Below are 27,754 nucleotides of genomic sequence, written 5' to 3'. Positions count from 1 at the left end.
GCCAGCTGAAGAGTTCCATCAGCCACTCCTGGGCTACAATCACCTATCTGGACCCGTTTTACTGCCGATGCGGAGCCCCACCAGGCCTTCACGACTGGACTACCGACGTTATCTGCCCGAGGGAGTTATCCAACTGGCCCCTCCATTGCGACGTTACCTGAACGCCCATCTGCAGACCGCTAATCGTTAGCTGTCTTATCAGCTGCTATCTGAATAGGTCTATCGGACAACTTTTCTTGGGTCATTATAACTATATCTATTTTACCAATTGGATTGATCCCTTCTACCACACGGAACGCCACTAATCTACCGACGGAAACGCACGAGGTGACTAAAAACAGTCCTCCATCCTATTCCAGCTTGCTACAGATGGCCTGGCTAGCTGTCTGAATCGCCGTGACCCCAACCAATCTCACTACTCACTGGACCCGTATGATCACTCGACTAAGCATGCCTCTTCTTAATGTCAATATGTCTTGCCCATTGCTGTCCTGGTTAGTGTTTATTGGCTCATTTCACTATAGATCCTCTAGCCCTGCTCAATATACCTTATCCAACCTTTCAGTTCCACCACCCACACAACACCTGCTTTCAATGATTTTCTAGAGACAACATCTCTCTCATCATCCCTCATTACCTAGGTTTACCCCCACTGTATTCACATCCTACCATACCTTTGTCTGTACATTATACATTGAAGCTATTTTATCGCCCCCAGAAACCTCCTTTTACTCTCTGTTCTGTACGTTTTAGACGACCAATTCTCATAGCTTTTAGCCGTACCCTTATCCTACTCCGCTTCTGTTCCTGTAGAGGTGAATCCAGGCCCTGCCTGCAGAGTTCTGTCCAGGTCTGTACCCAAACAAGTAGAACTTCTACTTTTAAAAATCCACCTCTCTAAAAACAAGTCTCTCACCGTTGCCGCCTGCTATAGACCACCCTCTGCCCCCAACTGGGCTCTGGACACCATATGTGAACTGATTTCCCCCATCTATCTTCAGAGCTCGTGCTGCTAGGTGACTTAAACTGGAACATGCTTAACACCCCAGCCAACCTACAATCTAAGCTTGATGCCTTCAATCTCATACAAATGATCAATGAACCTACCAGGTACCACCCCAAATCTGTAAACACGGGCACCCTCATAGATATCATCCTAACCAACTTGCCCTCTAAATACACCTCTGCTGTTTTCAACCAAGATCTCAGCGATCACTGCCTCATTGCCTGCATCCGTAATTGGGTCAGCGGTCAAAGAACCTCCTACTCATTACTGTCAAATGCTCCCTGAAACACTTCAGCGAGCAGGCCTTTCTAAACGACCTGGCCGGGGTATCCTGGAAGGATATTGATCTCATCCCGTCAGTAGAGGATGCCTGGCTATTTTTTTTTAAATGCCTTCCTCACATCTTAAATAAGCATGCCCCATTCAAGAAATTTAGAACCAGGAACAGATATAGCCCTTGGTTCTCTCAAGATCTGACTGCCCTAACCAATACAAAAACATCCTATGGCGTTCTGCATTAGCATCGAACAGCCCCCGTGATATGCAACTTTTCAGGGAAGCTAGAAACTAATATGCACAGGCAGTTAGAGAAGCCAAGGCTAGCTTTTTCAAGCAGAAATTTGCTTCCTGTAACACAAACTCCAAAATGTTCTGGGACACTGTAAAGTCCATGGAGAATAAGAACACCTCCTTCTAGCTGCCCACTGCACTTAAGATAGGAAACACTGTCATCACCGATAAATCCACTATAATTGAGAATTTCAAGAAGCATTTTTCTACGGCTGGCCATGCTTTCCACCTGGCTACCCCTACCCCGGTCACAGCACTGCACCCCCCACAGCAACTTGCCCAAGCCTTCCCCATTTCTCCTTCTCCCAAATCGAGTCAGCTGATGCTCTGAAAGAGCTGCAAAATCTGGACCCCTACAAATCAGCCGGGCTAGACAATCTTTCTAAAATTATCTGCCGAAATTGTTGCCACTCCTATTACTAACCTGTTCAACCTCTCTTTCTGAGATTCCCAAAGATTGGAATGCAGCTGCAGTCATCCCCCTCTTCAAAGGGGGGGACACTCTTGACCCAAACTGCTACAGACCTATATCTATCCTACCCTGCCTTTCTAAGGTCTTTGAAAGCCAAGTCAACAAACAGATTACCGACCATTTCGAATCCCACCATACCTTCTCCCCTACGTAATCTGGTTTCAGAGCTGGTCATGGGTGCACCTCAGCCACGCTCAAGGTCCTAAATGATATTTTAACCGCCATCGATAAGAAACAATACTGTGCAGCCGTATTCATTGACCTGGCCAAGGATTCGACTCTGTCAATCACCACATCCTCATCGGCAGACTCGATAGCCTTGGTTTCTCAAATGATTGCCTTGCCTGGTTCACCAACTACTTCTCTGATAGAGTTCAGTGCGTCAAATCAGAGGGCATGTTGTCCGGGCCTCTGGCCGTTTCTATGGGGGTGCCACAGGGTTCAATTCTTGGAACGACTCTCTTCTCTGTATACATCAATGATGTCAATCTTGCTGCCGGTGAGTCTCTGAACCATCTCTACGCAGACGACATCATTCTGTATACTTCTGGCCCTTCTTTGGACACTGTGTTAACAACCCTCCAGACGAGCTTCAATGCCATACAACTCTCCTTCCGTGGCCTCCAATTGCTCTTAAATACAAGTAAAACTAAATGCATGCTCTTCAACCGATCGCTGCTTGCACCTGCCCGCCCATCCAACATCACTACTCTGGACAGTTCTGACTTAGAATATGTGGACAACTACAAAATACTGTATCCGTAGAACTGTTTGAGGAACTGGGGACCAATGCCAAATCTTTTCAGTCTCATGAGGGGGAAACGGTGTTGTCGTACCCGCTTCACGACTGTCTTGGTGTGTTTGGACCATGATAGTTCGTTGGTGTTGTGGACATCAAGAAACTTGAAACTCTCGACCCGCTCCACTACAGCCCCTTCGATGTTAATGGGGCCTGTTCGGTCCGCCTTTTCCTGTAGTCCACAATCAGCTCCTTTGTCTTGCTCACACTGAAGGAGAGGTTGTTGTCCTGGCACCACACTGCCAGGTCTCTGACGTCCTCCCTATAGGCTGTCTCATCATTGTCGGTAATCAGGCCCAGCACTGTTGTGTCGTCAGCAAACTTAATGATGGTGTTGGAGTTGTGTTTAGCCACGCAGTCCTAGGTGAACAGGGAGTATTTTTGGTCGCAGGTTCAGGAATGGCTTAAAAATTGTGACATTTACCTGAAGCTAACTCTGCAAATAGCACTGCTGGGTGACTTGAAAAGATGTAGTCAATTGATCATATATTGTAATAATACTCTTAGTAAATATTTATCTTTAATTTACAATCGGGCGGCAGGGTAGCCTAGTTGTTAGAGCGTTGGACTAGTAACCGGAAGGTTGCGAGTTCAAACCCCCGAGCTGACATCTGTCGTTCTGCCCCTGAACAGGCAGTTAACCCACTGTTCCCAGGCCGTCATTGAAAATAAGAATTTGTTCTTAACTGACTTGCCTGGTTAAATAAAGGTAAAATAAATAAATAAAAATCTGTAGAAACTGAGAATAGAAAGGTTTCAGAACTGTTGTTAAACAGCACCGCTGAAAAATATATGGCAATAAGAAATCCAAACTGGATGGTTTTCAAGGATAGATGGGAAGAATTGAAGGTAGCTGAAGGATGGGACTAAAAACAATCAAAAAAGATGTTTAACTAATGTTAAATATACAGTGTCCGTAAAATGTACACTACATCAGTGGCCGATTTAGCTTTTGGCGACATGGGCAGCCGCCCAGGGCGGCATCTTGCCGTGGGTGGCACGGGGCACAATAAAAAATCGTTACTGTGCCATTGGTTTTCTATTACTCATTTACACGTCACGCCAATGATATCATGTCACCGTGTGGGACTGTGGGTCAATTACCCTTGTCGGAGTGGGTACCCTGATTCTAGTTTGTGAGCTAGGCAGGCTACTGCCTGGGAAGGTCTCCCACTCAGAAGTACAAGATGGGGAGGGGGGCGGGGGAAGGTTGACCTCAGGTCTCCCCACTGGAAGCCCGAGGTAGGTGGAGCAGGAGAATCTATCAAATAGCTCACCTCTAATGTTTTACAGTACCAATGCAATTAGTAAAAATCTGTCCCACTACGAAATGCTACCAAATAAACCACAATTCATTCATAATAATGTGAATATATAGTTTCACAGAAATATTGTTGCATTTGTTCTGGTTTGTGCGAAATGGTTAAGAATAATATAAAACCAGTCTGCATACCACCAAGGTGAATTGGTTTAGTCTTGACTCTTGGTTGACAGTGTCGGGGGATGGGTAATGTATTGATGCTTGAGTGCCAAATCAACACAAATGTGTTTTTATTTGTCTTTGTTTCATCTTTTTGATATTTATGAGTCTTATTTTTGTACATATTTTTATGTTTATATAGTTTTAAATGTTATGATTATTTATATGTTGTTCCAAATGTCTAAATAAAAATTACAATTTGTGCAGAATGGTGCTTTTTTGTGAGTGGGGGAGCCTGAAGAGGGGGTTCCCCCAAGGAGCCATACAAGCTAGAACCGCCAGTGCACTACGTGACTGACTGGCTCGTAGTTCGTGTTCCAATTCATCCCAAAGGTGTTCGATAGGGTTGAGGTCAGGGTTATCTGTGCAGGCCAGTCAAGTTCTTCCACAACCATCTCAACAAACCATTTCTGTAGGGACATCGCTTTGTCATGCTGAAAGAAAAAGGGCCCTTCCCCACAATTGCCAGGGTTAGAGGTTCCAAAACCCTTCTATGGATAATTTCTATGGTCACAATGCAAGCTGCTCCACAGAAGAAGGGGCGATAGGAGTGTGGGGAAAAGGTGCTTGTGCATTGATAAACACATCAAAGGCGGCATTAAGGAGAAGTAATCAAATGAGAGTTGCACTTCTGAAAGCCTATTTCACACCAGAGCCTGCTGAATTTGCAAGATAACCTTATTTTCGTTTTGATTTCAGCACAAATGAAAATGTAGCACAGACCAGCCCATGAATTTACTTTTCAGCATTGTCTCAACGAAGAGTTTGGTGTTCGATGAGCCATCTGCGACATGCATGCTCAGTTACAATCCTGCTGTAGTTAGCGGCAGGCGGACGAACAATTACCACCATTATAGTACAGATTAAGCCTAGGCTGGAAAGTGAATCCAATGACATTATTTTTTTTCACATTGAATTCACGATAGTTGACAACTCAACCAAATGTAAATCTAAACTAGATGTTGAACTGTGTCCTAGATTTTGAACTGTGTAAGTGCCGCCTTTGATGATCACTCAAATGAATCATGGAGTTAAGAATAAGGGCTTTGACTGAGAGGCATTGTCAAATTAATGGGGGTGTAGAGAGTCAGGGACATAACTCACAGTTGTTGTGAGAGGTGTAATGAATCAGCACAATGACTTGGCCAGGTTGAGGATCTTGACAACACTTCAACTCTGGCAAGAGGTTTTACATTCTAAAACAGCAGGTGACACGGCTGGAGACTGATCTGATAGTCTTTTATAAAGTATCTGAAAAGATAGAGGCCAGCTATCCCGTAGAGCTGGTGATGCAAGAAATTGACAAATAGGGGAAGGTGCTAAAATTCACAAGCTGATCCAAAACCATTTAGATAGATGCTGTAAGGCCAAGCCTATATACACTGAAATAAACATATAAATGCAACATGTAGAGTGTTGTCCCATGTTTCATGAGCTGAAATAAAATGTACTAGAAAGATGCACAAATGAGTTTAGATCCATGTTAGAGAGCATTTATCCTTTGCCAAGATATGCCACACCTGTCAGGTGGATGGATTATCAAGAAGATGATTAAACAGCATGATCATTCCACAGGTGCACCTTGTGCTGGGGGACAATAAAAGGCCACTCTAAAATGTGCAGTTTTGTCACACAACACAATGCCACAGATGTCTGAAGTTTTGAGGGAGCGAGCAATTGGCATGCTGACAACAGGAATGTCCACCAGAGCTGTTGCCAGATAATTGAATGTTAATTTATCTACCATAAGTCACCTCCAACGTTGTTTTAGATGATTTGGCAGTATGTCCAACCGGCCTCACAAAAAAGTGCGGTGAAAAAACAGTTTATAAAAAGAGTGCAGTTGAAATTACCTTAACGTGCCTGATGAAAAAAAATGTTTTCTTTAATCTCATAGTTCATCTTTGGCAATATAGCCCTGTGAATGGCTTCTAAAGAAAAATATATATATATATTGCATTAAGCCATGACAGAATGTTGGTGCAGCTAAATCATGTGCCGGTGCCTCCAATTGAAAAAGTCAGTGGAACCAGTGCCACGAGTGGAAAACCTTAGTCTGGAGCCCTGCTATAGTCATAAGCCTACTATATGCTTCCCAGTCAAAACAGTACATATTAGACCCTAGTGGAGTGGTGCCAGGAAAATAACCTCTCCCTCAACGTCAACAAAATGAAGGAGCTGATCGTGGACTTCGGGAGACAGCAGAGGGAGTAAACCCCCATCCAGATCGACGAGGAGCGGAGAGGGTGAAAAGCTTCAAGTTCCTCGGTGTGCACATCACTGACAACCTGAAATGTTCCATCCACACAGACAGGTGCAACAGCCTTTGCTCGTTTTTCATGCAAAGGTATGTGAGCACAGATGTTCACTTCGCTTAGCCGAATTCTTGTAGGAGCGAACCCACAGTATTGAATGCAGATGATTTTACAGGTTCTGTTGTATCGATTGCTGTAATGTAAAATGGCAGGGGTGGATTGATTTGGCAAAGGCTCCCGAGTGGCGCAGTGGTTTAAGGAACTGCATCTCAGTACTAGAGGCGTCACTACAGACCCGGGTTTGATTCCAGGCTGTATCATAACTGGCCTGTGATTGGTCCCATAGGGTGCACAATTGGCCCAGTGTCGTCTGGGTTAGGGTTTGGCCTGGGTAGGCCGTCATTGTAAATAAGAATTTGTTCTTAACCAACTTGCCTAGTTGAATAAATGTTAAATAAAAAAGTTTTACAAATCTGTAAATAACCATAGCTGTGTTTATCTGTTCTATGATGTGAAGAGGAAATAAGAATTCAAACCTGTTGATTGAGACACTTACAGCACATTTAGAATGGATGTATTTTAATTGTCATTTTGTCAACGGATCTACACCTGAAGAAATATTTATAAATATTTCTTGACTAGATAAGCATTCAACCCCCTGAATAAAATGTTAGAATTCCCTTTGGTAGTGATTACAGATGTCAGTCATTCTGGGTAAGTCTAAGAGCTTCGCACACCTGGATTGTACAATACTGTATTTGCCCATTATTTATTTATTGAATTATTCAAGCTCTGTCAATTATGTTGTTGATCATTGATAGACAGCCATACATTTTAAAGCCAATTCATGTCAAAACTGTAACTAGACAACTCAGGAGATTTCAATGTCATTTTGCTACGCAACTCCAATGTATACAGTTGAAGTCGGACGTTTACATGCACATTTAAAAACACATTCAAACACATTTAAACTCTGTTTTCACAATTCCTGACATTTAATCCTAGTAAAAATTCCCTGTCTTAGGTCAGTTAGGATCACCACTTTATTTTAAGAATGTGAAATGTCAGAATAATAGTAGAGAGAATGATTTATTTCAGCTTTTATTTATTTCATCACATTCCCAGTGGGTCAGAAGTTTACACACACTCAATTAGTATTTGGTAGCATTGCCTTTAAATTGTTTAACTTGGGTCAAACGTCTCGGGTAGCCTTCCACAAGCTTCCCACAATAAGTTGGGTGCATTTTGGCCCATTCCTCCTGACAGAGCTGGTGTAACGGAGTCAGGTTTGTAGTCCTCCTTGCTCGCACACGCTTTTTCAGGTCTGCCCACAAATGTTCTATAGGATTGAGGTCAGGGCTTTGTGATGGCCACTCCAATACCTTGACTTTGTTGTCCTTAAGCCACTTTGCCACAACTTTGGAAGTATGTTTGGGGTCATTGTCCTTTTGGAAGACCCATTTGTGACCAAGCTTTAACTTCCTGACTGGTGTCTTGAGATGTTGCTTCAATATATCCAAGTCATTTTCCTCCTCATGATGCCATCTATTTTGTGAAGTGCACCAGTCCCTCCTGCAGCAAAGCACCCCCACAACATGATGCTGCTACATCCGTGCTTCATGGTTCGGATGGTGTTCTTCGGCTTGCAAGCCTCCCCCTTTTCCTCCAAACATAACGATGGTCATTATGGCCAAACAGTTCTATTTTTTGTTTCATCAGACCAGAGGACATTTCTCCAAAAAGTACGATCTTTGTCCCCATGTGCAATTGCAAACCGTAGTCTGGCTTTTTTATGGCGGTTTTGGAGCAGTGGCTTCTTCCTTGCTGAGCGGCCTTTCAGGTTATGTCGATATGGGACTCGTTTTACTGTGGATATAGATACTCTTGTACCTGTTTCCTCCAGCATCTTCACAAGGTTCTTTGCTGTTGTTCTGGGATTGATTTGCACTTTTCGCACCAAAGTAGGTTCATATCTAGGAGACAGAATGCGTCTCCTTCCTGAGTGGTATGACTGCTGTGTGGTCCTATGGTGTTTATGCTTGTACTATTGTTTGTACAGATGAACGTGGCACTTTAAGGCGTTTGGAAATTGCTCCCAAGGATGCACCAGACTTGTGGAGGTCTATAAAACAAATTCCTGAGGTCATGCCTGATTTCTTTTGATTCTTTGAGATTTTCCAAGCTGTTTAAAGGCAGGGAGTCAACATAGTGTATTTAAACTTCTGACTCACTGGAATTGTGATACAGCGAATTACAAGTGAAATAATATGTTGTTAGAAAAATTACTTGTGTCATGCACAAGTCCTAACCGACTTGCCAAAACTATAGTTTGTTAACAAAAAATTTGTGGAGTGTTTGAAAAATGAGCTTTAATGACTCCAACCTAAGTGTATTTAAACTTCCGACTTCAACTGTATCTGGCCCGACTCAAGCAGGTTTTCCTTTAGGATTTTGCCCGTACTTAGCTCCATACTGTTTCTTTTCATCCTGAAAGTCTCCCCGGTCTTTGCCGAAATAAAGCATACCCGTACCATGATGCAGCTACCACCATGCTTGAAAATCAGGAGTGATGTGTTGTGTTGGATTTGCCCCAAACACAAGGCCTTGCATTTAGGCCAAAAAGTGTATTCCTTTGCCATTTTGTTTTTTTGCAGTATTACTTGTTGCATACAGGATGCATGTTTACAAATATTTTGTATTCGGTATAATTGTATTTTTTTCACTGTCATTTACAGTAGATTATTAGTGTGGAGTCACTACAATGTTATTGATCCATCCTCAGTTTCCTTCCTGCCCTGCAGCTCAGTTCTAAGTTCTAAGATAGTCGTTCTAAAGGACGACTATCTTTGATGTGACTGATGTCATCCACAGCATAATTATTAACTTGACCATGCTTAATGTGATATTCAATATCTAATTTGTTCTTGTTACCAATCATTGTCCTTTTTTTCCTTTATGAGGCTTCGAAATGCTCCCCGGTCTTTGCAGTTGAATATGTTCTTTAAATTCAATACTTCACTGAACAAATCATTCAAAATTCAGGTCAACCCCAAATTATTTAACACAGTGAGCCCATGTAACTTATGTAATTTGTTATACCAAACCTTACTCCTAAACTAATTTTGGCTTGCCTAAACATAAGGGGTGAATTCTTGTACTTATGAAACTACTATTTTAGGACACATTTGTATAATGTTCTTTTCACTTTGACAAAAAAAATACAATTTAATCTATTTCAATCCCATTTTGTAATGCAACAAAATCCAAGGGGGGTGAATATTTATGATACCAACTGTAAGCGGCTATTTTCGGGCTTCTAGGGAGATTCAGTTTGGTAAATGAGAGGGAAGGCTGCTGAGCCTGGTACACCCCTAACCTGGTCTCTTTGGAATAGACAGGTTTGCCTGCTACTAAGTATTGTGAGAAATTTGTAAATATACATTTTTTGACCAGTGTGTCAATATTGCTCATTGGACCATCTGATTCATCTGCAAATAAAAAGCACTATGACCTCTACAAGGTCCCTATTTTACGGACCAACAAAAACGGCTATTTAGATCCGCTGTCATTGCACCATTCCCACCTGCTCTCAAATCCACTTCTCTAACTCCCCTCCTCCATATTCTAAGCCCCTCTCACTCCCCACTTTCAGAGAAGTAGTGTTCCTCCAGCTCTACAGAATCCCAATGGGCAGTGGAAGGGGTGGCCCAATTGTTTGCAACACCTGGAGATACTGTATATAATAAGTTAACACAAAAAGCCACGTCTGTTTTAGAAGCTGACCACCTGGGCCTACCTTTCATCTAAGTAGCTGAGCCTCCTGGGCTGATCCAGCTTCTATTGCCAGTCTGCCAGACTTATCACCATCTGGTCCACCTAGAGTGGGATTGTTATGGCCTCTTAGACTACAAAGCAGGATCATTGGCAGACCTAGACCCTAGACCCTGTCGTACTGAATGAGCCAAGATGTCCGACAATCGTTTCGACCTAAGAATTGGCACACAACGTGGAAATGTTGTCTGGGAAGGCAAAATCGTGGCATAAGATGACTCATACAGTCTATGCGAACCTTTATCTCCCAAACAATGTGGGATTGATTTGAGATTGGCACATGATTGTCGAAATTTCTCCCCTTTGCTCGTTGATGAGTCCGAACCAAATTGGAAGAAGGCAGGCAGGGGAGCCTTCTTTCTATATTTTGCGAACATACTCCTGCATAATTGCAAAGCTGAATCACCCTTTTCCCTTGAACCTCATCCTCTTCTTTCAAGTTGTTTTCATCTCCCCTTTCTTCTCTGTGCTGTACTCTCTCATCCTAGCCGCCAGAGAGCCTCTCAACCTAGCCGCCAGAGAGCCTCAAGGAGGTAGAGTGCATAGAATCATAATTTGTCAAATGGTGGCTTGCATCGGCGGATAGATACTAGATCATTATGGTTCACGTCTGGTGGCTGTTTGCGTCAGTCTCCGTAAGTATCATAAAAATATTTTGGTTTTGCTTTATGCATGGTGGTATTCTTTGACAAATGTGCTTGGGAAATGTCTCGTCAGTGCAGAGGACTATGAGGCTTAGGAGGCGGCCATCTGCGCAACACAGATAGATGGTCTTGTTCTTAACAGTTGGGGAAAGTAGATAAGTCATCGCCATTGCGGTTGGGTGTATACGTGTACGTGTTCATGAAAGTGTGTGTGTGTGAGTGTGTGAGTGTGATTGAGTGTGTGTATCCTGTGTTTGTTTGCAAGAGGCAGATACCTTGAGGGTGACAACATTGTTTGAGCTTTTTCAGACCTGAACAGTTATTCATGTTGAACTTCAGCCATCGAAAAGGTAGGAGGCCATCTGCAATCTTAAAAGAGCCATTAACCCTCTAGAATCTAAGCCCTATCTAAGCGGCGGGGGGGTTCTACATAAATATCTTTCACTGGACTTTGCGCTCTCACTCTCTCTGCGAACTTAATAGGACACAATAATACAGTCACTGTTTGTAGGGCCCTATAAAATCTGCGATACAGAGAGCACGGACGGAATCACGAAATCCAGACATTCAAATAGAATTCAACAATATAAAAAAAACTTTTTGAACTTTGTAGGAAATCAACTAAATGTATTGAACTTTTTGCATCATTTATAAATGTGCCCAAGATAGACATGAACGAAATGCATCAGTGATTTGTATTTTCCCTCAACTTTCTAAAGAAGCAATGGCACAGGAATGCCCCTGTCTGTGTAAGCGCATTTGCCTACCAATTTGTGTAATCCGTAGTGATAATAATAACCATCTTCTGATAGATGGAAACACTTTCCCAAAAACATTCTCAATTAAAATGTTAACTACAAAGTAGTCTATGCCTACCTGGCAGAATATCATGAGTATCTGCATCAATCCATTGTTTAGCATACCAATTCCATTGACTCATCAATCAGGTGCAATCCTTTTGAGATATGAATTTCCATGACCTCTGTTACTAATAACTCGGTCTGAGTGCTTAAGCGTTAACAACTACAGTATGCAATGTGAAATATAAGTAAACATACTACTCCCATCAGTCAAATGATTCATAACCTGTGGGTAGCAACTACAGATATTTACTTGATAATAGATACTTTGGTCACAAAGTTTGGGAGAATTGAAAAGTCTGAAAATCCATTTTTGGAGTGGATTTTATTATATGCAAATGAACCCAACTTGACACTACTCTAGACAACATCAAAGCAACCGGGATAATCTCGCTTTTCTAAAGAGAAGAGCATAAAAAAGTGGATTTTTACAGGAACCATACAGGAGAATGTCAGGAGAACAAAATGTGTTGTTGGCCCATTTTATGTGGGCCAGATGTAGCCAACTACTGTTTTGACGAAATGAAAGAGGACCCAAACCAACTCATTTTGGGTCTGGTTGGGTTCCTCAGTGTCTGCCTGTAGTTAATGTACTGTATTTTACTCATAAACAGCTCCTATGAGCATTGTAATAGCCTAGTCTGAGCAAAGGAAGTGTGTGTGTGTGTGTGTGTGCGTGTGTGTGTGTGTGTGTGTGTGTGTGTGTGTGTGTGTGTGTGTGTGTGTGTGTGTGTGTGTGTGTGTGTGTGTGTGTGTGTGTGTGTGTGTGTGTGTGTGTGTGTGTGTGTGTGTGTGTGTGTGTGTGTGTGTGTGTGTGTGTGTGTGCGTGCGTGCGTGCGTGCCTGTGTGTGAAATTGTTTTCCTACCTTATCAGGACCCCAATGCCCTAACAATTCACCCAAATGTCCTGACAAGTAAGGGAAAAAACAACGTGTGTATCTGTGCATCCAAGATATGAGTCACATTCATATTTCACCCAAAATAGAATGCAGATAAAACTTTGAAATGAGACAGAGAATTGCCTGCAAACTCGTCTTGGGGCCATGTGTTATGCTCTTAATATATAAACTAGGTTTGAAAAGTTTGGGGTCATTTAGAAATGTCCTTGCAATAACATAAAATTGATCAGAAATACAGTGCAGACATTGTTAATGTTGAAAATAAATTATGTAGCTGTCAAAGGCTGTTTTTTGTTAATTTAATTACATTTTTTAATGGAATATCTACATAGGTGTACAGTGGGGTGACAGCATCATGGGGGTGGCAGCATATTGTTGTTGGGGTGCTTTGCTGCAGGAGGGACTGGTGCACTTTACAAGATGACATCATGAGGCAGGAAAATTATGTGGATATATTGAAGCAACATCTCAAGACATCAGTCAGGAAGTTAAAGCTTGGGACTTCCAAATGGACAACGACCCCAAGCATACTTCCAAAGTTGTGGAAAAAAGTACAACAAAGTCGAGGTATTGGATTGGCCATCACAAAGCCCTAACCTCAATCCTATAGAAAATTTGTGGGCAGAAATGAAAAAGCGTGTGTGAGCAAGGAGGCCTACAAACCTGACTCAGTTACACTAGCTCTGTCATGGAGGAATGGGCCAAAATTCAACCAACTAATTGTGGGAAGCTTAATGATGGCCACCCGAAACATTTGACCCAAGTTAAACAATTTAAAGGCAATACTTAATACTAATTGAGTGTATGTAAACTTCTGACCCACTGGGAATGTGATGAAATAAATAAAAGCGGAAATAAATCATTCTACTATTATTCTGAAATTTCATATTTTTTAAATAAAGCTGTGACCCTAACTGACCTAAGACAGGGACTTTTTACTAGGATGAAATGTCAGGAATTGTGAAAAACTAAATGTATTTGGCTATAGTGTATGTAAACGTCCGACTTGTATTTACATGTTGGCAGGGATAAGGAGAAAGTGACTGGTAGCAGGATTAATTATAAAGCAACTGGTAGCAGGATTCATGCTGCAGGAATGTATAAATACTCATGGTAACATACTAATAATAAAACATGCATGTAAACAGAAGTAATAGTGACAAATAAATGGATACTCATGGTAATGGAAATCAATGTTAATATAACAGCATCGTAGTGGTAGTAATACAGCAGCAGTAGGTGTGTGTGGATGGGCATAGTCAGTGTGATTAGTCTGTGGGAGAGGTAGAGCAGTAGTTGTTAGCCATTTAACAGTCTTATGGCCAGGGAATAGAGTCTTCTGCAAATGCTTTGGCATTTCTCAGACATTGACTGGCATGCATCTTGAATGGCTGGAAGCTTATTATGCCAATTTAAACCAATAGTGGTGTGTGGTCACCGAGATGATCATTTCAGCACCATTAGATTGGGACAGCGCCATCGCACAGCTTTGAGACAATCGATGTCCGATTTTAGTTTTCACTGAATCTCCGTTTGGATATTTGGAAACAATTAGTTAAAATGAGTGCTCATGATCATCTTTATTCCCTAGTGGCACAGCAGTTTACTAAGGTGCTACATCTCAGTGCAAGAGGTGTCACTGCAATCCCTGGTTCAAATCCAGGCTGCATCACATCCAGCCTTGATTGGGAGCCCCATAGGGCGGCGCACAATTGGCCCAGCATCGTCCGGGTTTGGCCGGTGTAGGCTGTCATTGTAAATAAAAATTTGTTCTTAACTGACTTGCCGTGTTAAATAAAATAAAAATATTACAGTTTACTCATATATTAGCCGATCAGAACATTTTGTTAGCATGTTATGTAGCTTAACAACTGAATGTTGCTCTTCACTCACATAGTAGCCTGTCCTACTCCTGGCCAAAAGCCTGTGACATGTCTGAATCAATGTGATTTTGTTTCACTGAATCGGTCTGTATATTTGGTTAATTGATCTCTGGCTGGGCAAATGGAGGTGGTAGCTCATTTATTTTTGTGCTCATCTATCACTGACCAGAAACATTTATCATGCAATAATGTAACCTAAATCAAGTGTATTATTTTGCTCTGGACTCTAGTTGCCTAATACAATCTATCCATCATCAAGCTGTGAGTGTGTGTCCTGTTTTATCTATAACATAACTTTGCCTTGTTTAATTTAATCAAACACTCATTCATTAATGTCATTATGCAACACTAGTCATTCATGCCTTTAAGTAAAATCAAGCAGAGTGAGAGCCGTAGTAGGCTAAAAGGTGCACATACACATAGTTCATTTTTTATTCACATAGCACGGCAAGCCCGAGTCCCACCCTGCACGACTCAATTCACAGAATTGTGTTGGGGCTGAAAATAAGAACTCTAGTGGGGATTACAGACTGGGACAAGAACAAGTTGAAAGTGACTGTGGAGATGAGTGTCTGTGCGTGTGTGTTTGGTCTTAAACCAGAAGTCCTCACAAGGATGATAAAACAAAGGACATTTGGACAAGCGGGTACATTTCGCAGGTCAGCACAAGGCTATTTTAAGGCTTAGAGGTTAGGTTAAGGGTTACAATTAGAGTTAGGGGTTAGGGAAAACAAGACTGAATAGGAATAAATCAGGTCCGCGCAGGGATAGTAAAACGAACGTGTGTGTGTGTATACTGTATGTTTTGGTGTATGTATGTTTGGGTATGTGCCTGGGGCTGTGAGTATGTGTGTTTGCTCTATATGGTGTTAAAGGCCCTAACTTGTACAGAAGTAGAATCTTAATTTGATCACCCTGTTGGAAATGTTTTACTTTGAAATGTCAGACTTAATTTACTGAAAATGTATCGACCCCTACAAAAATGTCAATGAATTATATTGCACATAATAATTCACGTTTCCTGTTCTTGAACAATTATTTTCCTGCTGTAGCAAACTGGCTCAAATTACGATCCCACATCCATGCTATACTTTTGAAATATGTGACAGTCGTGACTGATGATGCTGCAGTAGGTTGAAGGGCAGCAAAAACAACATAACCATTTGCACTAGTAATGGGGGAGCTGTTAGAAAGGACAATTTATTCCTTGTTAACAGAATAACTTATTTTTGTGTCTAAGGAAGTAAAAAATGTTTTACAAAAATGAATCTATTGAGATGGTTTGTCCTAAAAGCTTGTAGTATTTATACTGAACAAAGATAGAAATGCAACAATTTCTAAGATTTTACAGAGTTACAGTTCATATAAGGAAATCAGTCAATGGAAATAAATAAATTAGGACCTAATCTATGGGCTTCACATGACTGGGAATACAGATATGCATCTGTTGGTCACAGATACCATAAAAAGAAAAGGTAGAGGCATGGATCAGAACACCAGTCAGTATTTGATGTGACCACCATTTGCCTCATGCAGCTTCGACACATCTTCTTCACATAGAGTTGATCACGCTGTTGATTGCGGCCTGTGGAATTTTGTCCTACTCCTCTTCAATGGCTGTGCAAAGTTGATGGATATTTTGGCGGGAACTGGAATGCGCTGTCGTACACGTTGATCCAGAGCATCCCAAACATGCTCAATGGGTGACATGTATGGTGAGTATGCAGACCATGGGAGAACTGGGACATTTTCAGCTTCCAGGAATTGTGTACACGACATGGGGTCGTGCATTATCATGCTGAAACCTGAGGTGATGGCGGTGGATGAATGGCACGACAATGTGCCTTAGGTTCTCGTCATGGATTCTCTGGGCATTCAAATTGCCACTGATAAAATGCAATTGTTCTCGTTGTGTGTAGTTTATGTATGCCCATACCATAACCCCACCGCCACCATGGTGCACTCTGTTTACTATGTTGACATCAGCAAACTGCTCGCCCACACAACGCCATACATGTGGTCTGCGGCTTGAGGCCAGGTGGGCATACTGCCAAATAGTCTAAAATGACATTGGAAGTGGCTTATGGTAGAGAAATTAACATTCAGTTCTCTGGCAAACGCTCTGGAGGACATTTCTACTGTCTGCATGCCAATTCCACACTCCCTCAACACTTGAGACATCTGTGGCATTGTGTTGTGTGGCAAAACTGCTCATTTTAGAGGGGCTTTTTGTCCCCAGCACAAGGTTCACCTGTGTAATGATCATGCTGTTTAATCATCTTCTTGGTATGCCACACCTGTCAGGTGGATGGATTATCTTGGCAAAGGAGAAATGCTCACTAACAGGAATGAAAGCACATTTGTGCACAACATTTTTGAGAAATAAGCTTTTTGTGCTTATGGAAAATGTCTGGGATTTTTTATTTCAGCTCGTGAAACAAGAGACCTACACTTTACATGTTGCGTTTCTATTTTTGTTCAGTGTATATTGGCAAACCCAAACTTAATTCCAGATTGATCTACCAAAATGGGCAATCTATTTATCTTTTCATGGTTCATTGAATGAGCCCTAGAAAGCCTGGTCCCATATCTTGTAGTGCTCCTGCCAACTCCATTGCTGTTATTGTCAAGCCAAACATGATAATTCCATAAGGAGTTGGCAAGAGAGCAGAAACCGATTGGCACCTAGTCTAAGCCCTAGACTTCTTGAGTAAGAATCTGCATTGTCCAAACTTGAGGCCTACTAGCTGGTTAATGGATGTCGAGCTGATGTCAGGCAAAAAAATAGATTGTTCCTGCTGTGTTGTAGAAGGTATTAATTGACACCTTGGCATGTATCTAAATTATTAATAAAGTATGATAGAATGTTGATGTTTGCTCTGTGAAAGATGGACATAAGGATGTACTATTTCTGACCAGTAAAATAATGTGTTTATATTTTGTTACCTAGGAGATAACAATGGATGGCCCCATCTTTTTGACAAGCATTTTGGGATGCCCAACATCGATATCGGGACCAAGTCCGATAAATGTTGTAAGTACTGTATATGAAATGTCATAAATGTACTGTCTCCCCTTTCTCCAATAACTATTATGCTTATTACAGGTAAGTTGAGTCAAATGTTTTCAAAGAACCAATAAGCAAGTGCATTAGTGCAGAACGACAACCATTCTGCCTACTGGATCAGTGCTTTCAATTTATTTTTTATCCATCCTTTTTGGCAGTTCTATAACTTCGCTACTCACAAGCAGTATAGTGGAACATTTCTTCAAGTCTTCTTGAGAGAAATACACCAAGCAAATACAGTGCCTTCAGAACCTATTCATACCCCTTGACTTATTCAACATTTTGATTTGTTACAACCTGATTTCAAAATTGGTGAAATTGATTGCTTTTCGCACCCATCTACACACAATACCTACGCGCAATCCACAATGGCACAAAAGCCAAAACACAGGTACTCACACGCACCAACAAACATAGTAACAATAATGGACAGCTCAATGGAAAATAAAGGGCACATATATACAAATACTAATCAGTGGGAATAGGGGACAGGTGTGCGTGATGAAAGTTCCGTAGGGATCATGCCAACAGCCTTATTCTAAAATGTATTAAATCATATTTTTCCCTCGTCAATCAACACACAATACCACATAATGAAATTGTAGCAAATGTATACAAAAAATAATATTATGACATTTACATAAGTATTCATACCTTTTACTCAGAACTTTGTTGAAGCGCCTTCGGCAGCGATTATAGCCTTGAATCTTCTTGGGTATGACGCCACAAGCTTGGCACACCTGTATTTGGGAATTTCCTCTGCCGTTCCACTTAGGCTCTGTGAAGTTGGATGGGGAGCGTTGCAGCACAACTATTTTTAGCTCTCTCCAGAAATGTTCAATCAGTTTCACGTCCGGGCTCTGGCCGGGCCACTCAAGGACATTCAGATACTCAAATCAAATCAAATCAAATTTTATTTGTCACATACACATGGTTAGCAGATGTTAATGCGAGTGTAGCGAAATGTTTGTGCTTCTAGTTCCGACAATGCAGTAATAACCAACAAGTAATCTAACTAAAAATTCCTAAACTACTGTCTTATACACAGTGTAAGGGGATATATGTACATAAGGATATATGAATGAGTGATGGTACAGAGCAGCATAGGCAAGATACAGTAGATGGTATCGAGTACAGTATATACATATGAGATGAGTATGTAAACAAAGTGGCATAGTTAAAGTGGCTAGTGATACATGTATTACATAAGGATGCAGTCGATGATATAGAGTACAGTATATACGTATGCATATGAGATGAATAATGTAGGGTAAGTAACATTATATAAGGTAGCATTGTTTAAAGTGGCTAGTGATATATTTACATAATTTCCCATCAATTCCCATTATTAAAGTGGCTGGAGTTGAGTCAGTGTCAGTGTGTTGGCAACAGCCACTCAATGTTAGTGGTGGCTGTTTAACAGTCTGATGGCCTTGAGATAGAAGCTGTTTTTCAGTCTCTCGGTCCCAGCTTTGATGCACCTGTACTGACCTCGCCTTCTGGATGATAGCGGGGTGAACAGGCAGTGGCTCGGGTGGTTGATGTCCTTGATGATCTTTATGGCCTTCCTGTAACATCGGGTGGTTTAGGTGTCCTGGAGGGCAGGTAGTTTGCCCCCGGTGATGCGTTGTGCTGACCACACTACCCTCTGGCGAGCCTTACGGTTGAGGGCGGAGCAGTTGCTGTATCAGGCGGTGATACAGCCCGCCAGGATGCTCTCGATTGTGCATCTGTAGAAGTTTGTGAGTGCTTTTGGTGACAAGCCAAATTTCTTCAGCCTCCTGAGGTTGAAGAGGCGCTGCTGCGCCTTCTTCACGATGCTGTCTGTGTGAGTGGACCAATTCAGTTTGTCTGTGATGTGTATGCCGAGGAACTTAAAACTTGCTACCCTCTCCACTACTGTTCCATCGATGTGGATAGGGGGGTGTTCCCTCTGCTGTTTCCTGAAGTCCACAATCATCTCCTTAGTTTTGTTGACGTTGAGTGTGAGGTTATTTTCCTGACACCACACTCCGAGGGCCCTCACCTCCTCCCTGTAGGCCGTCTCGTCATTGTTGGTAATCAAGCCTACCACTGTTGTGTCGTCTGCAAACTTGATGATTGAGTTGGAGGCGTGCGTGGCCACGCAGTCGTGGGTGAACAGAGAGTACAGGAGAGGGCTCAGAACGCACCCTTGTGGGACCCCAGTGTTGAGGATCAGCGGGGAGGAGATGTTGTTACCTACCCTCACCACCTGGGGGTGGCCCGTCAGGAAGTCCAGTACCCAGTTGCACAGGGCTGGGTCGAGACCCAGGGTCTCGAGCTTGATGACGAGCTTGGAGGTTACTATGGTGTTGAATGCCGAGCTGTAGTCGATGAACAGCATTCTCACATAGGTATTCCTCTTGTCCAGATGGGTTAGGGCAGTGTGCAGTGTGGTTGAGATTGCATTGTCTGTGGACCTATTTGGGCGGTAAGCAAATTGGAGTGGGTCTAGGGTGTCAGGTAGGGTGGAGGTGATATGGTCCTTGACTAGTCTCTCAAAGCACTTCATGATGACGGAAGTGAGTGCTACGGGCGGTAGTCGTTTAGCTCAGTTACCTTAGCTTTCTTGGGAACAGGAACAATGGTGGCCCTCTTGAAGCATGTGGGAACAGCAGACTGGTATAGGGATTGATTGAATATGTCCGTAAACACACCAGCCAGCTGGTCTGCGCATGCTCTGAGTGCGCGGCTGGGGATGCCGTCTGGGCCTGCAGCCTTGCGAGGGTTAACACGTTTAAATGTTTTACTCACCTCGGCTGCAGTGAAGGAGAGACCGCATGTTTCCGTTGCAGGCCGTGTCAGTGGCACTGCATTGTCCTCAAAGCGGGCAAAAAAGTTATTTAGTCTGCCTGGGAGGAAGACATCCTGGTCCGTGACTGGGCTGGATTTCTTTCTGTAGTCCGTGATTGACTGTAGACCCTGCCACATGCCTCTTGTGTCTGAGCCATTGAATTGAGATTCTACTTTGTTTCTGTACTGACGCTTAGCTTGTTTGATAGCCTTGCGGAGGGAATAGCAGCACTGTTTGTACTCGGTCATGTTACCAGACACCTTGCCCTGATTAAAAGCAGTGGTTCGCGCTTTCAGTTTCACGCGAATGCTGCCATCAATCCACGGTTTCTGGTTAGGGAATGTTTTAATCGTTGCTATGGGAATGACATCTTCAACGCACGTACTAATGAACTCGCACACCGAATCAGCGTATTCGTCAATGTTGTTATTAGACGCAATACGAAACATGTCCCAGTCCACGTGATGGAAGCAGTCTTGGAGTGTGGAGTCAGCTTGGTCGGACCAGCGTTGGACAGACCTCAGCGTGGGAGCTTCTTGTTTCAGTTTCTGTCTGTAGGCAGGGATCAGCAAAATGGAGTCGTGGTCAGCTTTTCCGAAAGGGGGGCGGGGCAGGGCCGTATATGCGTCGCGGAAGTTAGAGTAACAGTGATCCAAGGTTTTTCCACCCCTGGTTGCGCAATGATATGCTGATAAAATTTAGGGAGTCTTGTTTTCAGATTGTTAAAATCCCCAACAACAATGAATGCAGCCTCCGGATAAATGGTTTCCAGTTTGCAAAGAGTTAAATAAAGTTCGTTCAGAGCCATCGATGTGTCTGCTTGGGGGGGGGATATATATGGCTGTGATTAAAATCGAAGAGAATTCTCTTGGTAGATAATGCGGTCTACATTTAATTGTGAGGAATTCTAAATCAGGTGAACAGAAGGATTTGAGTTCCTGCATGTTTCTTTCATCGCACCATGTCTCGTTAGCCATAAGGCATACGCCCCCACCCCTCTTCTTACCAGAAAGGTGTTTGTTTCTGTCGGCGCGATGCGTGGAGAAACCCGTTGGCTGCACCGCTTCAGATAGCGTCTCTCCAGTGAGCCATGTTTCCGTGAAGCACAGAACGTTACAGTCTCTGATGTCCCTCTGGAATGCTACCCTTGCTCGGATTTCATCAACCTTGTTGTCAAGAGACTGGACATTGGCAAGAAAAATGCTAGGGAGTGGTGCACGGTGTGCCCGTCTCCGGAGTCTGACCAGAAGACCGCCTCGTTTCCCTCTTTTTCGGAGTCATTTTTTTGGGTCGCTGCATGCGATCCATTCCGTTGTCCTGTTTGTAAGGCAGAACACAGGAACCGCGTCGCGAAAAACATATTCTTGGTCGTTACTGATGGTGAGTTGACGCTGATCTTATATACAGTAGTTCTTCTCGACTGTATGTAATGAAACCTAAGATGACCTGGAGTACTAATGTAAGAAATAACACGTAAAAAAACAAAAAACTGCATAGTTTCCTAGGAACGTGAAGCGAGGCGGCCATCTCTGTCGGCGCCGGAAGTAGAGGTTTTCATGTCCCGAAGCCAGTCATGCGTTGACTTGGCTGTGTGCTTAGGGTTGTTGTCCTGTTGGAAGGTGAATATTCGCCCCAGTCGGAGGTCCTGAGCGCTCTGAAGCAGGTTTTCATCAAGGATCTCAATGTACTTTGCTCCGTTCATCTTTCACACGATCTTGACTAGTCTCCAGTCCCTTTCTGAAAAACATCCCCACAACATGATGCTGCCACCACCATGCGTAACCGTAGGGATGATGGTACGTTTCCTCCCGACATCACGCATGGCATTCAGGTCAAAGAGTTCAATCATGGTTTCATCAGACCAGAGAATCTTGCTTCTCATGGTCTGAGTCCTTTAGGTGTCTTTTGGCAAACTCCAAGTGGGCTGTCATGTGCATTTTACTGAGGAGTGACTTCCGTCTGGCCACCGTAAAGGCCTGATTGGTGGAGTGCTGCAGAGATGGTTGTCCTTTTGGATGGTTCTCCCATCTCTACGGAGGAAATCTGGAGCTCTGTCAGAATAACCATCGGGTTCTTGGTCACCTCCCTGACCAAGGCCCTTCTCCCCTGATTGCTCAATTTGGCCAGGCGGCCAGCTCTAGGAAGAATGTTGGTGGTTCCTAACTTATTCAATTTAAGAATGATGGAGGCCACTGTGTTCTTGGAGACCTTCAATGCTGCAGAAATGGTATCCATTCCCAGATCTGTGCCCCGACACAATCCTCTCATAGCTTGGTTATTGCTCCAACATGCACAATCAACTCCGACATGCCCAATTAATTGAACTGACCACAGGTGGACTCCAATCAAGTTGCAGAATCATCTCAAGAATGGTCAATGGAAAAATACAAACCTCCAAACTAGCTTCAATGCCATACAACACTCTTTCCATGGCCTCCAAATGTTCTTAAATGCTAGTAAAACTAAATGCATGCTCTTCAACCGATCGCTGCCCGCACACCCGCCCGCCCGACTAGCATTACTACTCTGGACAGTTCTGACTTAGAAAATGTGGACAACTACAATTATCTAGGTGTCTGGTTAGACACTGGTTAATGTGAGTCCTTCCAGACTCACATTAAGCATCTCCAATCTGAAATTATGTCTAGAATCTGCTTCCTATTTCACAACAAAGCCTCCTTCAGTCATGCTGCCAAACATACCCTCTAAAACTGACTATCCTACCGATCCTGACTTTGGCGATGTCATTTACAAAATAGCCTCCAACACTCTACTCAGCAAATTGGATGTAGTCTATCACAGTGCCATCCGTTTTGTCACTAAGGCCCCATATACTACCCACCACTGCGACCTGTATGCTCTCGTTGGCTGGCCCTCGCTACATATCCGTCGCCAAACTCACTGGCTCCAGGTTATCTATAAGTCTTTGCTAGGTAAAGCCCCACCTTATCTCAGCTCACCGGTCACCATAGCAACACCCACCCGTAGCACGCACACCAGCAGGTATATTTCACTGGTCATCCCCAAAGCCTTTCCTTCCAGTTCTCTGCTGCCAATGATTGTAACGAATTGCGAAAGTCACTGAAGCTGGAGACTTATATCTCCCTCACTAACTATAAGCATCAGCTGTCAGAGCAGATTACCTTTCACTACACCTGTACACAGCCCATCTGTAAATAGCCCACCCAACTACCTCATCCCCATATATATATATATATGTATATATATATATATATATATCTTTTTGTTGCTCTTTTGCACCCCAGTATCTCTACTTGCACATCATCATCTGCACATCTATCACTCCAGTGTTAATGCTAAATTGTAATTATTTCGTAATTATTGTGCTCAACTGGCCTACCTGGTTATATAAAGGTGAAATAAAAAAATGGAAAGAAACAGTATGCACCTGAGCTTGAATCCATTTTAGAATAAGGCTAACAAAATGTGGGAAAAGTAAAAGGATCTGAATACTTTCCGAATGTTAGAATCAACTTTGACAGCAATTACAGCTTTATGTCTTTCTGGGTAAGTCTCTGAAAGATATCTGGATTGTACAATATTGTTTTTATACTTATTTAACTTAGGCAAGTCAGTTAAGAACAAATTCTTATTAATAATGACAGCCTAGGAACAGTGGGTTAACTGCCTTGTTCAGGGGCAGAACGACAGATTGTTTTTTACTTTGTCAGGTCGGGGATTTGATCTTGCAACCTTTCGGTTACTGGTCCAACGCTCTAACCACTAGGCTACCTGCAGCCCCACTACTTTGCACCTTATTATTTTTTTAATTCTTCGAGCTCTGTCAAGTTGGTTGTTGATCATTGGGAGACAGCTATTTAAATTTTCCCATAGATTTAAAAGCCTATTTAAGACACATCAAACTTGGCCACTCGGGAACATTCAATGTTGTCTTGGTAGTCTAGGAGGAAGGCCATAAAAGGTAGGCCAGCCGATAGAGATTTGTCTTAAGGTCAGTTTTAATAGCAACCTGAATAGCCCTGAGTTTATCAGGAAATGAGTTCCATGGGCGTGGGAGGAAAAGGCACGACCCCCTGTTATTCGGAGCCTGGTCCTGGGAGCATGGAGCAGTTTTGCGTGGCTTGAATGGAGGGTGCGTGGAGGTTCATAGGGGGAGAGTAGGTCTGACAGGTCGGCGGGGCTGACGCCATTTAGGGCTTTGTAGACAAGGAGGATCATTTTATAGTCAATTATTTGAGGAACAGGTGGCCAATGGAGAGCAGCAAAGATAGGGGTGATGTGAGTAAACTTTTTAGTTTGTGCCAGAATCCAAGAGGCACTGTTTTGGATGAGCTGTAGTTTATGAATTGAATTTGAAGGCAGGCCCCCCAAGTACTGTGTTCCCATAATTCTGGAGAAAATGAATGCATGGCTTAGCCTTTCTGCGTCAGATGTGGTGAGAGATTTAGGCGGAAGATGTTCTTCAAGTGAAAGAATAACGTTTTACAGACTACTGTGGGTATTGAAATAGAGTCTAATTTCATACCCAAATTAGTGATGGCTGAGGAGAGGGGGATGATGTGTCCATGTTGTGGGGTAATAATTGTCATATATGCATATTATATACACCTCACATGCGACTCGTAATAAGACTATGCAATTAATGTTAACAAAGTCTATTAAATGAGGTATGATTTAGCAATATGCAAGAGACTATAGTTGTTACTGCAATAGGAAAAGACATGTCTGAGAAGGGAATTCTAACTACAAGTGCATTTAATTACTTTATAAAATGTATGGATTCACATACAAAGCATGAAGCTTAAGTTACAAAGCAATGACAAGCCTTACATGGCATTTTTGTAAACTTGATCAGAGAGAGGAAGAGAAAGAAACCATGGCTTGCACCATGGCCCATAGCTCATGGGAGAGGGAGAGAGTGTAGGTATCTCACCAGTGTAGGTCAGGAACAGAAGAGAAAGAGACAATGAATCTAAGACCCTTTATAACATCTGAGTTCTTTGGATACAAACATCTGATTTGTTGACCAATAGCATTACTGTAAAGTTAACCTCCAATCAAAAGACAACATAGCCTCTGCTTCTCAGAGGTGTGACAGATTGGGGGTTGGAGAGACAATACAGAGAAGGCTGAATTCCTGAGAAGAGAACCACACCTTTTTTTATAAGTGCTGATAAGAAGAGTCACTTTGGGGGCTGCCCTACAGCCATCCATGACAGGCGGAAGCTGCAGGAGTTGGTGGTCTGCTGGGGGGTACCTATCAGCCTCTGTCGTGCTGCTGCTGAGTTGGAGGAAGCTGTTCTGCATCCAAAATTTTACTTCTTCCAGACAGTTGGACAATGTTGACAGAGCAGATGTTGTGTCAGGCTTTGTTTCAACGTACACCTGTGTTTCGTCTGCATAGCAGTGGAATTGGACACTGTGCTGTCTGAAGATCTGGATAAGTGGGAACAAGTAAAGCAGGAAGAGGACAGGTCCCAACACCGACCCCTTGTGGGACACTGCAGGTTAAGGTGGACTCCTCTGATTTTGCCTCGCCTAGGGTGATGTACTGCTTGCGGTTAGAGAGGTAGGAGGTGAACCAGTTAAGTGCAGTCCCACAAATGGCAGTGTGCTCTCTGATGCGCTGCAGTAGAATGGTGAGATCTATTGTGTCAAAGCACCGAGGTCCAGAATAATCAAGATGGTGGAGGATCCTGTATCTGCAGCATTGAGCATTTCATTTACAACCTTCACCAGCGCTGTCTCAGTACTGAACATGAGTGTAAAGCCAGATGGGAGAGCCTGATAAAGCTTGTAAAGCACTGAGGTGCAAGTGAAGCCGTGGGTTATGAGCCAGCGTGGGATTGGGGGATACAATGTTTTGTTGAATTGCGTTGATTTTAGCCTTGAAGAACTTAGCAAATCAGTTGCATTGTTCGGTAGTTGTTCTGGGAGGGCGTCTGTAGGGTGGAGGAGGCGACTGATGGTAGAAAACAAGGTCATAGTCTTTAATGGCAGAGCGGTCTTCTTTTAGTGATTTGAAATACATTACATGTTTTCTCATTTAGCAGACACCCTTATCCAGAGCAACTTATAGTAGTGAGTGCGTACATATTCGTACTGATCCCCTGTGGGAATCAAACCCACAATCCTGACGTGGCAAGCGCGATGCTCAACCAACTGAGCCACACAGGAAATAGCATGCTTGGTGGTCATTATAGGCCAGTAGGTGGACAGTAAAGCCAGTACTTCTCAACAGATGCTCTAAACTGAGGCCGTGGGTCTTCATGCTGCGCAGCTCCTCTGGGAACCATGGGGAGGACAGTTGGAAGGATACTTTACATGTTTTTTCAAGGGCAAGGCTGTCGCTTTGAATGCTATTATATAGGTAGACCATTTCATCAGGGGTGTAGTCAAGGCAGTCAGTCAGCCTGTAGGGCAGAGTGAACAGTCTCCTGGAAGAGGGATGTGTCAAGGGACTTGATGTTTCTGAATTTAATATTGTGCTTAGGGCGAAGCTGAAGTGAAGGAGTACTCACAGACATTGGCCCTTTGGTCAGATACACCTAGCTCATGTACATCTAGGACTTCTCCAGAGATGAGGTTTAGTTGTATAACTGTTGGGTTCACCTTGGGGCCATGGTAGGGGCTGTACCAAATGTTGCTGTATTATAATAATTTATTATGCTTATGTTGTATTAATAGAAGGGGGAGAGTTATAAGACCCCTCCCTCTTTAAATGTATAGGGTCCTAGACTACATATGAACAATATATATATATATATATATATATATATATATATATATATATATATATATATATATATATATATATTCATTATAAGGTTTAATATTGTTCCACAATTATTTTCTAGTCTCTTCTTCTTATAAAGAAATGGTCTGGGGGATGTGTGAATTATGGCAGTCAATACAGCGTGTCTGTGAAGAAAGAACCCTGCAGGGGAGTGAAAGAGAAAGGAGACTAGTCAGACATTTCACTATAAATCAACTTGGGGAGTGGACATTTACTGCTGAGCCTTTAGATAACACTGAAACTATTGTTTGTATTTGTGTGTATGGATGGGATTGGTCTCATGAGTAGAAGGTAATGATGTAGGCATTGACATCAATAAGGCTGGGCTTTGGGATTAATAAAATAACTTGGACCCTTGACTATTTTCCAGAACTTACTCGGAAACATGTTCCTGT

General features: G+C 42.8%; 1 protein-coding gene across 1 annotated transcript in view; it reads left to right on the top strand.

Annotated features, from left to right (window-relative positions):
- Nucleotides 1-27,754, top strand: part of rxfp1 (relaxin family peptide receptor 1) — a 131,989-nt gene that overhangs the window by 53,044 nt on the left and 51,191 nt on the right. Inside the window, exon 3 of the mRNA XM_064972675.1 lies at nt 17,650-17,733. Coding sequence (XP_064828747.1) covers nt 17,650-17,733 — 84 coding nt within the window. The remainder of the gene's footprint in view (nt 1-17,649; nt 17,734-27,754) is intronic.

The sequence above is a fragment of the Oncorhynchus masou genome, chromosome 9, assembly GCF_036934945.1.
Source record: "Oncorhynchus masou masou isolate Uvic2021 chromosome 9, UVic_Omas_1.1, whole genome shotgun sequence".
Taxonomy (NCBI): domain Eukaryota; kingdom Metazoa; phylum Chordata; class Actinopteri; order Salmoniformes; family Salmonidae; genus Oncorhynchus; species Oncorhynchus masou.
Note: the sequence above shows the minus strand (reverse complement) of the source record. Positions and strands in the feature narration are given on the sequence as shown.